The sequence below is a fragment of the Oncorhynchus masou genome, unplaced genomic scaffold, assembly GCF_036934945.1.
Source record: "Oncorhynchus masou masou isolate Uvic2021 unplaced genomic scaffold, UVic_Omas_1.1 unplaced_scaffold_487, whole genome shotgun sequence".
NCBI classification, from domain to species: Eukaryota; Metazoa; Chordata; class Actinopteri; order Salmoniformes; family Salmonidae; genus Oncorhynchus; species Oncorhynchus masou.
Genome location: NW_027011265.1, coordinates 195,010 through 210,456, shown reverse-complemented (window position 1 = coordinate 210,456; position 15,447 = coordinate 195,010). Strand labels below are relative to the sequence as shown.

Below are 15,447 nucleotides of genomic sequence, written 5' to 3'. Positions count from 1 at the left end.
TTGCCACATTTCAGGCTTCAAACATAAAGATATAAAACTGTATTTTTTTGTGAAGAATCAACAACAAGTGGGACACAATCATGAAGTGTAACAACATTTATTGGATATTTCAAACTTTTTTAACAAATCAAAACCTGAAAATTGGGCGTGCGAAATTATTATCAGCATTGAGCCAGGCGGTATTGGCATGTTTCCTACAATATGTACTATAGACTGTTTACTACAGTATGTATGCTATGTTCACTACAGTTCAGCACCTACATAAAGCTGAGTGACTCAGTCATATAGCCTCACCTACATAAAGCTGAGTGACTCAGTCATATAGCCTCACCTACATAAAGCTGAGTGACTCAGTCATATAGCCTCACCTACATAAAGCTGAGTGACTCAGTCATATAGCCTCACCTACATAAAGCTGAGTGACTCAGTCATATAGCCTCACCTACATAAAGCTGAGTGACTCAGTCATATAGCCTCACCTACATAAAGCTGAGTGACTCAGTCATATAGCCTCACCTACATAAAGCTGAGTGACTCAGTCATATAGCCTCACACCTACATAAAGCTGAGTGACTCAGTCATATAGCCTCACCTACATAAAGCTGAGTGACTCAGTCATATAGCCTCACCTACATAAAGCTGAGTGACTCAGTCATATAGCCTCACCTACATAAAGCTGAGTGACTCAGTCATATAGCCTCAGTCACCTACATAAAGCTGAGTGACTCAGTCATATAGCCTCACCTACATAAAGCTGAGTGACTCAGTCAGTCATATAGCCTCACCTACATAAAGCTGAGTGACTCAGTCATATAGCCTCATCACCTACATAAAGCTGAGTGACTCAGTCATATAGCCTCACCTACATAAAGCTGAGTGACTCAGTCATATAGCCTCACCTACATAAAGCTGAGTGACTCAGTCATATAGCCTCACACCTACATAAAGCTGAGTGACTCAGTCATATAGCCTCATATAGCACCTACATAAAGCTGAGTGACTCAGTCATATAGCCTCACCTACATAAAGCTGAGTGACTCAGTCATATAGCCTCACCTACATAAAGCTGAGTGACTCAGTCATATAGCCTCACCTACATAAAGCTGAGTGACTCAGTCATATAGCCTCATCACCTACATAAAGCTGAGTGACTCAGTCATATAGCCTCAGCACCTACATAAAGCTGAGTGACTCAGTCATATAGCCTCACCCTACATAAAGCTGAGTGACTCAGTCATATAGCCTCACACCTACATAAAGCTGAGTGACTCAGTCATATAGCCTCACCTACATAAAGCTGAGTGACTCAGTCATATAGCCTCACCTACATAAAGCTGAGTGACTCAGTCATATAGCCTCAGCACCTACATAAAGCTGAGTGACTCAGTCATATAGCCTCACCTACATAAAGCTGAGTGACTCAGTCATATAGCCTCACCTACATAAAGCTGAGTGACTCAGTCATATAGCCTCATCACCTACATAAAGCTGAGTGACTCAGTCATATAGCCTCAGCACCTACATAAAGCTGAGTGACTCAGTCATATAGCCTCACCTACATAAAGCTGAGTGACTCAGTCATATAGCCTCACCTACATAAAGCTGAGTGACTCAGTCATATAGCCTCACCCTACATAAAGCTGAGTGACTCAGTCATATCATATAGCCTCAGTCACCTACATAAAGCTGAGTGACTCAGTCATATAGCCTCAGCACCTACATAAAGCTGAGTGACTCAGTCATATAGCCTCACACCTACATAAAGCTGAGTGACTCAGTCATATAGCCTCACCTACATAAAGCTGAGTGACTCAGTCATATAGCCTCATATAGCCTCACCTACATAAAGCTGAGTGACTCAGTCATATAGCCTCACCTACATAAAGCTGAGTGACTCAGTCATATAGCCTCACCTACATAAAGCTGAGTGACTCAGTCATATAGCCTCAGCACCTACATAAAGCTGAGTGACTCAGTCATATAGCCTCATCACCTACATAAAGCTGAGTGACTCAGTCATATAGCCTCACACCTACATAAAGCTGAGTGACTCAGTCATATAGCCTCACCTACATAAAGCTGAGTGACTCAGTCATATAGCCTCACCTACATAAAGCTGAGTGACTCAGTCATATAGCCTCAGCACCTACATAAAGCTGAGTGACTCAGTCATATAGCCTCAGCACCTACATAAAGCTGAGTGACTCAGTCATATAGCCTCACCTACATAAAGCTGAGTGACTCAGTCATATAGCCTCAGCACCTACATAAAGCTGAGTGACTCAGTCATATAGCCTCACCTACATAAAGCTGAGTGACTCAGTCATATAGCCTCAGTCATATAGCCTACATAAAGCTGAGTGACTCAGTCATATAGCCTCACACCTACATAAAGCTGAGTGACTCAGTCATATAGCCTCAGCACCTACATAAAGCTGAGTGACTCAGTCATATAGCACACCTACATAAAGCTGAGTGACTCAGTCATATAGCCTCACCTACATAAAGCTGAGTGACTCAGTCATATAGCCTCATCACCTACATAAAGCTGAGTGACTCAGTCATATAGCCTCAGCACCTACATAAAGCTGAGTGACTCAGTCATATAGCCTCAGCACCTACATAAAGCTGAGTGACTCAGTCATATAGCCTCACCTACATAAAGCTGAGTGACTCAGTCATATAGCCTCAGCACCTACATAAAGCTGAGTGACTCAGTCATATAGCCTCATCACCTACATAAAGCTGAGTGACTCAGTCATATAGCCTCAGCACCTACATAAAGCTGAGTGACTCAGTCATATAGCCTCACCTACATAAAGCTGAGTGACTCAGTCATATAGCCTCACCTACATAAAGCTGAGTGACTCAGTCATATAGCCTCACCTACATAAAGCTGAGTGACTCAGTCATATAGCCTCACCTACATAAAGCTGAGTGACTCAGTCATATAGCCTCACCTACATAAAGCTGAGTGACTCAGTCATATAGCCATCACCTACATAAAGCTGAGTGACTCAGTCATATAGCCTCACACCTACATAAAGCTGAGTGACTCAGTCATATAGCCTCAGCCCTACATAAAGCTGAGTGACTCAGTCATATAGCCTCAGCACCTACATAAAGCTGAGTGACTCAGTCATATAGCCTCAGCACCTACATAAAGCTGAGTGACTCAGTCATATAGCCTCACCTACATAAAGCTGAGTGACTCAGTCATATAGCCTCACCTACATAAAGCTGAGTGACTCAGTCATATAGCCTCATCACCTACATAAAGCTGAGTGACTCAGTCATATAGCCTCACCTACATAAAGCTGAGTGACTCAGTCATGTAGCCTCACCTACATAAAGCTGAGTGACTCAGTCATATAGCCTCAGCACCTACATAAAGCTGAGTGACTCAGTCATATAGCCTCAGCACCTACATAAAGCTGAGTGACTCAGTCATATAGCCTCACCTACATAAAGCTGAGTGACTCAGTCATATAGCCTCACCACCTACATAAAGCTGAGTGACTCAGTCATATAGCCTCATCACCTACATAAAGCTGAGTGACTCAGTCATATAGCCTCAGCACCTACATAAAGCTGAGTGACTCAGTCATATAGCCTCACCTACATAAAGCTGAGTGACTCAGTCATATAGCCTCACCTACATAAAGCTGAGTGACTCAGTCATATAGCCTCACCTACATAAAGCTGAGTGACTCAGTCATATAGCCTCACCTACATAAAGCTGAGTGACTCAGTCATATAGCCTCACCTACATAAAGCTGAGTGACTCAGTCATATAGCCTCACCTACATAAAGCTGAGTGACTCAGTCATATAGCCTCACCTACCTACATAAAGCTGAGTGACTCAGTCATATAGCCTCATCACCTACATAAAGCTGAGTGACTCAGTCATATAGCCTCAGCACCTACATAAAGCTGAGTGACTCAGTCATATAGCCTCACCTACATAAAGCTGAGTGACTCAGTCATATAGCCTCACCTACATAAAGCTGAGTGACTCAGTCATATAGCCTCACCTACATAAAGCTGAGTGACTCAGTCATATAGCCTCACCTACATAAAGCTGAGTGACTCAGTCATATAGCCTCACCTACATAAAGCTGAGTGACTCAGTCATATAGCCTCACCTACATAAAGCTGAGTGACTCAGTCATATAGCCTCACACTACATAAAGCTGAGTGACTCAGTCATATAGCCTCACCTACATAAAGCTGAGTGACTCAGTCATATAGCCTCACCTACATAAAGCTGAGTGACTCAGTCATATAGCCTCACCTACATAAAGCTGAGTGACTCAGTCATATAGCCTCACCTACATAAAGCTGAGTGACTCAGTCATATAGCCTCATCACCTACATAAAGCTGAGTGACTCAGTCATATAGCCTCACCTACATAAAGCTGAGTGACTCAGTCATATAGCCTCAGCACCTACATAAAGCTGAGTGACTCAGTCATATAGCCTCATCACCTACATAAAGCTGAGTGACTCAGTCATATAGCCTCACCTACATAAAGCTGAGTGACTCAGTCATATAGCCTCACCTACATAAAGCTGAGTGACTCAGTCATATAGCCTCACCTACATAAAGCTGAGTGACTCAGTCATATAGCCTCACCTACATAAAGCTGAGTGACTCAGTCATATAGCCTCACACATATAGCTACATAAAGCTGAGTGACTCAGTCATATAGCCTCACCTACATAAAGCTGAGTGACTCAGTCATATAGCCTCAGCACCTACATAAAGCTGAGTGACTCAGTCATATAGCCTCACCTACATAAAGCTGAGTGACTCAGTCATATAGCCTCACCTACATAAAGCTGAGTGACTCAGTCATATAGCCTCAGCACCTACATAAAGCTGAGTGACTCAGTCATATAGCCTCATCACCTACATAAAGCTGAGTGACTCAGTCATATAGCCTCACCTACATAAAGCTGAGTGACTCAGTCATATAGCCTCACACCTACATAAAGCTGAGTGACTCAGTCATATAGCCTCACCTACATAAAGCTGAGTGACTCAGTCATATAGCCTCACCTACATAAAGCTGAGTGACTCAGTCATATAGCCTCACCTACATAAAGCTGAGTGACTCAGTCATATAGCCTCACCACCTACATAAAGCTGAGTGACTCAGTCATATAGCCTCACCCACATAAAGCTGAGTGACTCAGTCATATAGCCTCACCTACATAAAGCTGAGTGACTCAGTCATATAGCCTCACCTACATAAAGCTGAGTGACTCAGTCATATAGCCTCAGCACCTACATAAAGCTGAGTGACTCAGTCATATAGCAGCACCTACATAAAGCTGAGTGACTCAGTCATAAAGCCTCACCTACATAAAGCTGAGTGACTCAGTCATATAGCCTCAGCACCTACATAAAGCTGAGTGACTCAGTCATATAGCCTCACCTACATAAAGCTGAGTGACTCAGTCATATAGCCTCACCTACATAAAGCTGAGTGACTCAGTCATATAGCCTCAGCACCTACATAAAGCTGAGTGACTCAGTCATATAGCCTCAGCACCTACATAAAGCTGAGTGACTCAGTCATATAGCCTCACACCTACATAAAGCTGAGTGACTCAGTCATATAGCCTCAGCAGTGACTATATAGCCTCATAAAGCTGAGTGACTCAGTCATATAGCCTCACCACCTACATAAAGCTGAGTGACTCAGTCATATAGCCTCACCTACATAAAGCTGAGTGACTACATAAAGCTGAGTGACTCAGTCATATAGCCTCACCTACATAAAGCTGAGTGACTCAGTCATGTAGCCTCAGCACCTACATAAAGCTGAGTGACTCAGTCATATAGCCTCACCTACATAAAGCTGAGTGACTCAGTCATATAGCCTCAGCACCTACATAAAGCTGAGTGACTCAGTCATATAGCCTCACCTACATAAAGCTGAGTGACTCAGTCATATAGCCTCAGCTACATAAAGCTGAGTGACTCAGTCATTCAATAAATAAATGTTCTGGTTATCCTGACCTGGACACCACCGAGAGCTTTTGTTTTAGTTTTGGTTTATTAGATCAGGATATAACTAGGAATGACCCATATACTGTCTATTAGACTCTATTCATTTATACCAGGTTACCTTCAGACCAGTCCTGTATTAGATCAGGATATAACTAGGAATGACCCATATACTGTCCATTAGACTCTATTCATTTATACCAGGTTACCTTCAGACCAGTCCTGTATTACATCAGGATATAACTAGGAATGACCCATATACTGTCCATTAGACTCTATTCATTTATACCAGGTTACCTTCAGACCAGTCCTGTATTAGATCAGGATATAACTAGGAATGACCCATATACTGTCCATTAGACTCTATTCATTTATACCAGGTTACCTTCAGACCAGTCCTGTATTAGATCAGGATATAACTAGGAATGACCCATATACTGTCCATTAGACTCTATTCATTTATACCAGGTTACCTTCAGACCAGTCCTGTATTAGATCAGGATATAACTAGGAATGACCCATATACTGTCCATTAGACTCTATTCATTTATACCAGGTTACCTTCAGACCAGTCCTGTATTAGATCAGGATATAACTAGGAATGACCCATATACTGTCCATTAGACTCTATTCATTTATACCAGGTTACCTTCAGACCAGTCCTGTATTAGATCAGGATATAACTAGGAATGACCCATATACTGTCCATTAGACTCTATTCATTTATACCAGGTTACCTTCAGACCAGTCCTGTATTAGATCAGGATATAACTAGGAATGACCCATATACTATATATTAGACTCTATTCACAGACCTCATGGTTTATTACTATAATACTGATGGGTCAACTGTTAATCACAGACCTCATGGTTTATTACTATAATACTGATGGGTCAACTGTTAATCACAGACCTCATGGTTTATTACTATAATACTGATGGGTCAACTGTTAATCACAGACCTCATGGTTTATTACTATAATACTGATGGGTCAACTGTTAATCACAGACCTCATGGTTTATTACTATAATACTGATGGGTCAACTGTTAATCACAGACCTCATGGTTTATTACTATAATACTGATGGGTCAACTGTTAATCACAGACCTCATGGTTTATTACTATAATACTGATGGGTCAACTGTTAATCACAGACCTCATGGTTTATTACTATAATACTGATGGGTCTGATATCACTGGAATATAAACCTTATCTAGTCTATCACCTGGGTAAGAACCTCTCTACCTCTGGTTACATATCACTGGAATATAAACCTTATCTAGTCTATCACCTGGGCAAGAACCTCTCCTACCTCTGGTTACATATCACTGGAATATAAACCTTATCTAGTCTATCACCTGGGTAAGAACCTCTCTACCTCTGGTTACATATCACTGGAATATAAACCTTATCTAGTCTATCACCTGGGTAAGAACCTCTCTACCTCTGGTTACATATCACTGGAATATAAACCTTATCTAGTCTATCACCTGGGGTAAGAACCTCTCTACCTCTGGTTACATATCACTGGAATATAAACCTTATCTAGTCTATCACCTGGGTAAGAACCTCTCTACCTCTGGTTACATATCACTGGAATATAAACCTTATCTAGTCTATCACCTGGGTAAGAACCTCTCTACCTCTGGTTACATATCACTGGAATATAAACCTTATCTAGTCTATCACCTGGGTAAGAACCTCTCTACCTCTGGTTACATATCACTGGAATATAAACCTTATCTAGTCTATCACCTGGGTAAGAACCTCTCTACCTCTGGTTACATATCACTGGAATATAAACCTTATCTAGTCTATCACCTGGGTAAGAACCTCTCTACCTCTGGTTACATATCACTGGAATATAAACCTTATCTAGTCTATCACCTAGGTAAGAACCTCTCTACCTCTGGTTACATATCACTGGAATATAAACCTTATCTAGTCTATCACCTAGGTAAGAACCTCTCTCACCACCTCTGGTTACATATCACTGGAATATAAACCTTATCTAGTCTATCACCTGGGTAAGAACCTCTCTACCTCTGGTTACATATCACTGGAATATAAACCTTATCTAGTCTATCACCTGGGTAAGAACCTCTCTACCTCTGGTTACATATCACTGGAATATAAACCTTATCTAGTCTATCACCTGGGTAAGAACCTCTCTACCTCTGGTTACATATCACTGGAATATAAACCTTATCTAGTCTATCACCTGGGTAAGAACCTCTCTACCTCTGGTTACATATCACTGGAATATAAACCTTATCTAGTCTATCACCTGGGTAAGAACCTCTCTACCTCTGGTTACATATCACTGGAATATAAACCTTATCTAGTCTATCACCTGGGTAAGAACCTCTCTACCTCTGGTTACATATCACTGGAATATAAACCTTATCTAGTCTATCACCTGGGTAAGAACCTCTCTACCTCTGGTTACATATCACTGGAATATAAACCTTATCTAGTCTATCACCTGGGTAAGAACCTCTCTACCTCTGGTTACATATCACTGGAATATAAACCTTATCTAGTCTATCACCTGGGTAAGAACCTCTCTACCTCTGGTTACATATCACTGGAATATAAACCTTATCTAGTCTATCACCTGGGTAAGAACCTCTCTACCTCTGGTTACATATCACTGGAATATAAACCTTATCTAGTCTATCACCTGGGTAAGAACCTCTCTACCTCTGGTTACATATCACTGGAATATAAACCTTATCTAGTCTATCACCTGGGTAAGAACCTCTCTACCTCTGGTTACATATCACTGGAATATAAACCTTATCTAGTCTATCACCTGGGTAAGAACCTCTCTACCTCTGGTTACATATCACTGGAATATAAACCTTATCTAGTCTATCACCTGGGTAAGAACCTCTCTACCTCTGGTTACATATCACTGGAATATAAACCTTATCTAGTCTATCACCTGGGTAAGAACCTCTCTACCTCTGGTTACATATCACTGGAATATAAACCTTATCTAGTCTATCACCTGGGTAAGAACCTCTCTACCTCTGGTTACATATCACTGGAATATAAACCTTATCTAGTCTATCACCTGGGTAAGAACCTCTCTACCTCTGGTTACATATCACTGGAATATAAACCTTATCTAGTCTATCACCTGGGTAAGAACCTCTCTACCTCTGGTTACATATCACTGGAATATAAACCTTATCTAGTCTATCACCTGGGTAAGAACCTCTCTACCTCTGGTTACATATCACTGGAATATAAACCTTATCTAGTCTATCACCTGGGTAAGAACCTCTCTACCTCTGGTTACATATCACTGGAATATAAACCTTATCTAGTCTATCACCTGGGTAAGAACCTCTCTACCTCTGGTTACATATCACTGGAATATAAACCTTATCTAGTCTATCACCTGGGTAAGAACCTCTCTACCTCTGGTTACATATCACTGGAATATAAACCTTATCTAGTCTATCACCTGGGTAAGAACCTCTCTACCTCTGGTTACATATCACTGGAATATAAACCTTATCTAGTCTATCACCTGGGTAAGAACCTCTCTACCTCTGGTTACATATCACTGGAATATAAACCTTATCTAGTCTATCACCTGGGTAAGAACCTCTCTACCTCTGGTGACATATCACTGGAATATAAACCTTATCTAGTCTATCACCTGGGTAAGAACCTCTCTACCTCTGGTTACATATCACTGGAATATAAACCTTATCTAGTCTATCACCTGGGTAAGAACCTCTCTACTTCTGGTGACATATCACTGGAATATAAACCTTATCTAGTCTATCACCTGGGTAAGAACCTCTCTACCCCTGGTTACATATCACTGGAATATAAACCAGGCTCTGAGGAGTGACCAGTCCTCTACTGGCTGTACTGGGTAGAGAAACCAGGCTCTGAGGGGTGACCAGTCCTCTACTGGCTGTACTGGGTAGAGAGGAACCAGACTCTGAGGGGTGACCAGTCCTCTACTGGCTGTTCTGTGTAGATCAGAGGAACCAGGCTCTGAGGGGTGACCAGTCCTCTACTGGCTGTACTGGGTAGATCAGAGGAACCAGGCTCTGAGGGGTGACCAGTCCTCTACTGGCTGTACTGGGTAGACCAGAGGAACCAGGCTCTGAGGGGTGACCAGTCCTCTACTGGCTGTACTGAGTAGACCAGAGGAACCAGGCTCTGAGGGGTGACCAGTCCTCTACTGGCTATACTGGGTAGACCAGAGGAACCAGGCTCTGGGGGGTGACCAGTCCTCTACTGGCTGTACTGGGTAGAGAGGAACCAGGCTCTGAGGGGTGACCAGTCCTCTAGAGAGGAACCAGGCTCTGAGGGGTTTACCAGTCCTCTACTGGCTGTACTGGGGAGATAGGAACCAGGCTCTGAGGGGTGACCAGTCCTCTACTGGCTGTACTGGGTAGAGAGGAACCAGGCTCTGAGGGGTTTACCAGTCCTCTACTGGCTGTACTGGGGAGATAGGAGCCAGGCTCTGAGGGGTGACCAGTCCTCTACTGGCTGTACTGGGTAGATAGCAACCAGGCTCTGAGGGGTGACCAGTCCTCTACTGACTGTACTGGGTAGAGAGGAACCAGGCTCTGAGGGGTGACCAGTACTCTACTGGCTGTACTGGATAGAGAGGAACCAGGCTCTGAGGGGTGACCAGTCCTCTACTGGCTGTACTGGGTAGAGAGGAACCAGGCTCTGAGGGGTGACCAGTCCTCTACTGGCTGTACTGGGTGGAGAGGAACCAGGCTCTGAGGGGTGACCAGTCCTCTACTGGCTGTACTGGGTAGAGAGGAACCAGGCTCTAAGGAGGGACCAGCAGGGTTTGATAATAACATGATGGTTTTAGGTGTCAACATGTCTAATAACTGATTATCTGTTTTTTACCAACATCCACAGATTCAAGTGAGGAAGTCCATTACCTTTGTAAGTAGTGTGTTTGTGTCTGACGTACCTACCTGTCTGTCTGTCTGTCTGTCTGTCTGTCTGTCTGTCTGTCTGTCTGTCTGTCTGTCTGTCTGTCTGTCTGTCTGTCTGTCTGTCTGTCTGTCTATGTACCTGTCTGTCTGTGTCTGTCTATGTTCTTGTCTGTGTTTCTGTCTATGTACCTGTCTGTCTGTTTTGGTGGCAAGATGAGTTAATATATTTCTCCCCTAGATGATCTTCAAAACCTGACAAGACAGCTGGGTAAGTGTTGTCTCTGTGTTTACGATATTCATGTAGTCTGTCTTCATGTTCTAGTACCCATAATGCATCATGTTTTATCTACTGTCTCCAGAGGAGGTCAGAATAGAGAGGATGTAGTCTGTCTTCATGTTCTAGTACCCATAATGCATCATGTTTTATCTACTGTCTCCAGAGGAGGTAGAGAGGATGTAGTCAGTTCTAATAGCATGTTTTTATCTTCTGGAGGATGAATAGTCTGTCTTCATGTTCTAGTACCCATAATGCATCATGTTTTATCATGTTTTATGTTGTCTTCTTCATGTTCTAGTACCCATAATACATCATGTTTTATCTTCTGTCTTCTATCTACAGAGAAGGTTATAAAACAGAGGGGTGAGTTTGAAAGTCTGTCTTTCTCCAACTTCATGTTCTAGTACCCATAATGCTTCATGTTTTATCTACTGTCTACAGACAAGGTCACAAGAGAGTGTTCCATAAAACCCAACTCTATTACATCAACAATAGACTGAGATATCAGCCATACATACCTATATAGACCTATAGACACTATATATAGACACTATAGACACTACAGTGCCTTGCGAAAGTATTCAGCCCCCTTGAACTTTGCGACCTTTTGCCACATTTCAGGCTTCAAACATAAAGATATAAAACTGTATTTTTTTGTGAAGAATCAACAAGTGGGACACAATCATGAAGTGTAACGGCATTTATTGGATATTTCAAACTTTTTTAACAAATCAAAACCTGAAAATTGGGCGTGCGAAATTATTCAGCCCTCTTAAGTTAATACTTTGTAGCGCCACCTTTTACTGCGATTACAGCTGTAAGTCGCTTGGGGTATGTCTCTATCAGTTTTGCACATCGAGAGACTGAAATGTTTTCCCATTCCTCCTTGCAAAACAGCTCGAGCTCAGTGAGGTTGGATGGAGAGCATTTGTGAACAGCAGTTTTCAGTTCTTTCCACAGATTCTTGATTGGATTCAGGTCTGGACTTTGACTTGGCCATTCTAACACCTGGATATGTTTATTTTTGAACCATTCCATTGTAGATTTTGCTTTATGTTTTGGATCATTGTCTTGTTGGAAGACAAATCTCCGTCCCAGTCTCAGGTCTTTTGCAGACTCCATCAGGTTTTCTTCCAGAATGGTCCTGTATTTGGCTCCATCCATCTTCCCATCAATTTTAACCATCTTCCCTGTCCCTGCTGAAGAAAAGCAGGCCCACACCATGATGCTGCCACCACCATGTTTGACAGTGGGGATGGTGTGGTCATGGTGATGAGCTGTGTTGCTTTTACGCCAAACATAACGTTTTGCATTGTTGCCAAAAAGTTCAATTTTGGTTTCATCTGACCAGAGCACCTTCCACATGTTTGGTGTGTCTCCCAGGTGGCTTGTGGCAAACTTTAAACTACACTTTTTATGGATATCTTTAAGAAATGGCTTTCTTCTTGCCACTCTTCCATAAAGGCCAGATTTGTGCAATATACGACTGATTGTGGTCCTATGGACAGAGTCTCCCACCTCAGCTGTAGATCTCTGCAGTTCATCCAGAGTGATCATGGGCCTCTTGGCTGCATCTCTGATCAGTCTTCTCCTTGTATGAGCTGAAAGTTTAGAGGGACGGCCAGGTCTTGGTAGATTTGCAGTGGTCTGATACTCCTTCCATTTCAATATTATCGCTTGCACAGTGCTCCTTGGGATGTTTAAAGCTTGGGAAATCTTTTTGTATCCAAATCCGGCTTTAAACTTCTTCACAACAGTATCTCGGACCTGCCTGGTGTGTTCCTTGTTCTTCATGATGCTCTCTGCGCTTTTAACGGACCTCTGAGACTATCACAGTGCAGGTGCATTTATACGGAGACTTGATTACACCCAGGTGGATTGTATTTTTCATCATTAGTCATTTAGGTCAACATTGGATCATTCAGAGATCTTCACTGAACTTCTGGAGAGAGTTTGCTGCACTGAAAGTAAAGGGGCTGAATAACTTTGCACGCCCAATTTTTCAGTTTTTGATTTGTTCAAAAAGTTTGAAATATCCAATAAATGTCATTCCACTTCATGATTGTGTCCCACTTGTTGTTGATTCTTCACAAAAAATACAGTTTTATATCTTTATGTTTGAAGCATGAAATGTGGCACAAGGTCGCAAAGTTCAAGGGGGCCGAATACTTTCGCAAGGCACTGTATACCCTCCTATAGTTTACTAGGGTGAACCCAATAGACTGAGATATCAGCCATGTATCCTCCTATAGTTTACTAGGGTGAACCCAACTCCAGCCATGTATCCTCCTATTACAGGGTCAATAGACTGAGATACCAGCCATGTATCCTCCTATAGTTTATTAGGTGAACCCAACTCTATTACATCAATAGACTGAGATATCAGCCATGTATCCTCCTATAGTTTACTAGGGTGAACCCAATAGACTGAGATACCAGCTATGTATCCTCCTATAGTTTACTAGGGTGAACCCAACTAGACTGATCAATAGACAGATACCAGCCATGTATCCTCCTATAGTTTACCAGGGTGAACCCAATAGACTGAGATATCAGCCATGTATCCTCCTATAGTTTACTAGGGTGAACCCAATAGACTGAGATACCAGCCATGTATCCTCCTATAGTTTACTAGGGTGAACCCAACTCTATTACATCAATAGACTGAGATACCAGCCATGTATCCTCCTATAGTTTACTAGGGTGAACCCAATAGACTGAGATACCAGCCATGTATCCTCCTATAGTTTACTAGGGTGAACCCAACTCTATTACATCAATAGACTGAGATATCAGCCATGTATCCTCCTATAGTTTACTAGGGTGAACCCAATAGACTGAGATATCAGCCATGTATCCTCCTATAGTTTACTAGGGTGAACCCAACTCTATTACATCAATAGACTGAGATACCAGCCATGTATCCTCCTATAGTTTAATAGGGTGAACCCAATAGACTGAGATATCAGCCATGTATCCTCCTATAGTTTACTAGGGTGAACCCAACTCTATTACATCAATAGACTGAGATACCAGCCATGTATCCTCCTATAGTTTACTAGGGTGAACCCAATAGACTGAGATACCAGCCATGTATCCTCCTATAGTTTACTAGGGTGAACCCAACTCTATTACATCAATAGACTGAGATACCAGCCATGTATCCTCCTATAGTTTACTAGGGTGAACCCAATAGACTGAGATATCAGCCATGTATCCTCCTATAGTTTACTAGGGTGAACCCAATAGACTGAGATACCAGCCATGTATCCTCCTATAGTTTACTAGGGTGAACCCAATAGACTGAGATACCAGCCATGTATCCTCCTATAGTTTACTAGGGTGAACCCAATAGACTGAGATATCAGCCATGTATCCTCCTATAGTTTACTAGTGTGAACTCAACTCTATTACATCAATAGACTGAGATATCAGCCATGTATCCTCCTATAGTTTACTAGGGTGAACCCAATAGACTGAGATACCAGCCATGTATCCTCCTATAGTTTACTAGGGTGAACCCAATAGACTGAGATACCAGCCATGTATCCTCCTATAGTTTACTAGGGTGAACCCAATAGACTGAGATACCAGCCATGTACCCTCCTATAGTTTACTAGGGTGAACCCAACTCTATTACATCAATAGACTGAGATATCAGCCATGTATCCTCCTATAGTTTACTAGGGTGAACCCAATAGACTGAGATACCAGCCATGTATCCTCCTATAGTTTACTAGGGTGAACCCAACTCTATTACATCAATAGACTGAGATATCAGCCATGTATCCTCCTATAGTTTACTAGGGTGAACCCAATAGACTGAGATATCAGCCATGTATCCTCCTATAGTTTACTAGGGTGAACCCAATAGACTGAGATTCCAGCCATGTATCCTCCTATAGTTTACTAGGGTGAACCCAATAGACTGAGATATCAGCCATGTATCCTCCTATAGTTTACTAGGGTGAACCCAATAGACTGAGATACCAGCCATGTATCCTCCTATAGTTTACTAGGGTGAACCCAATAGACTGAGATATCAGCCATGTATCCTCCTATAGTCTACTAGGGTGAACCCAACTAGACTGAGATATCAGCCATGTATCCTCCTATAGTTTACTAGGGTGAACCCAATAGACTGAGATACCAGCCATGTATCCTCCTATAGTTTACTAGGGTGAACCCAATAGACTGAGATATCAGCCATGTATCCTCCTAT

The 15,447-nt window shown here is 42.2% G+C and overlaps 1 protein-coding gene across 5 annotated transcripts in view; it reads left to right on the top strand.

The window, feature by feature from the left end:
- LOC135535386 (butyrophilin subfamily 3 member A2-like) overlaps positions 1–15,447 on the top strand; it is a 165,954-nt gene that overhangs the window by 129,635 nt on the left and 20,872 nt on the right. For 2 of the 5 annotated variants that reach the window (XM_064962060.1, XM_064962063.1), the window contains exons 10-11: positions 10,929–10,955; positions 11,187–11,216. The exons of 2 other annotated variants lie outside the window; for them this stretch is intronic. In XM_064962060.1, the coding sequence (XP_064818132.1) occupies positions 10,929–10,955; positions 11,187–11,216 (57 nt within the window). The remainder of the gene's footprint in view (positions 1–10,928; positions 10,956–11,186; positions 11,217–15,447) is intronic. One more of the 5 variants, XM_064962061.1, reaches the window with a different exon arrangement.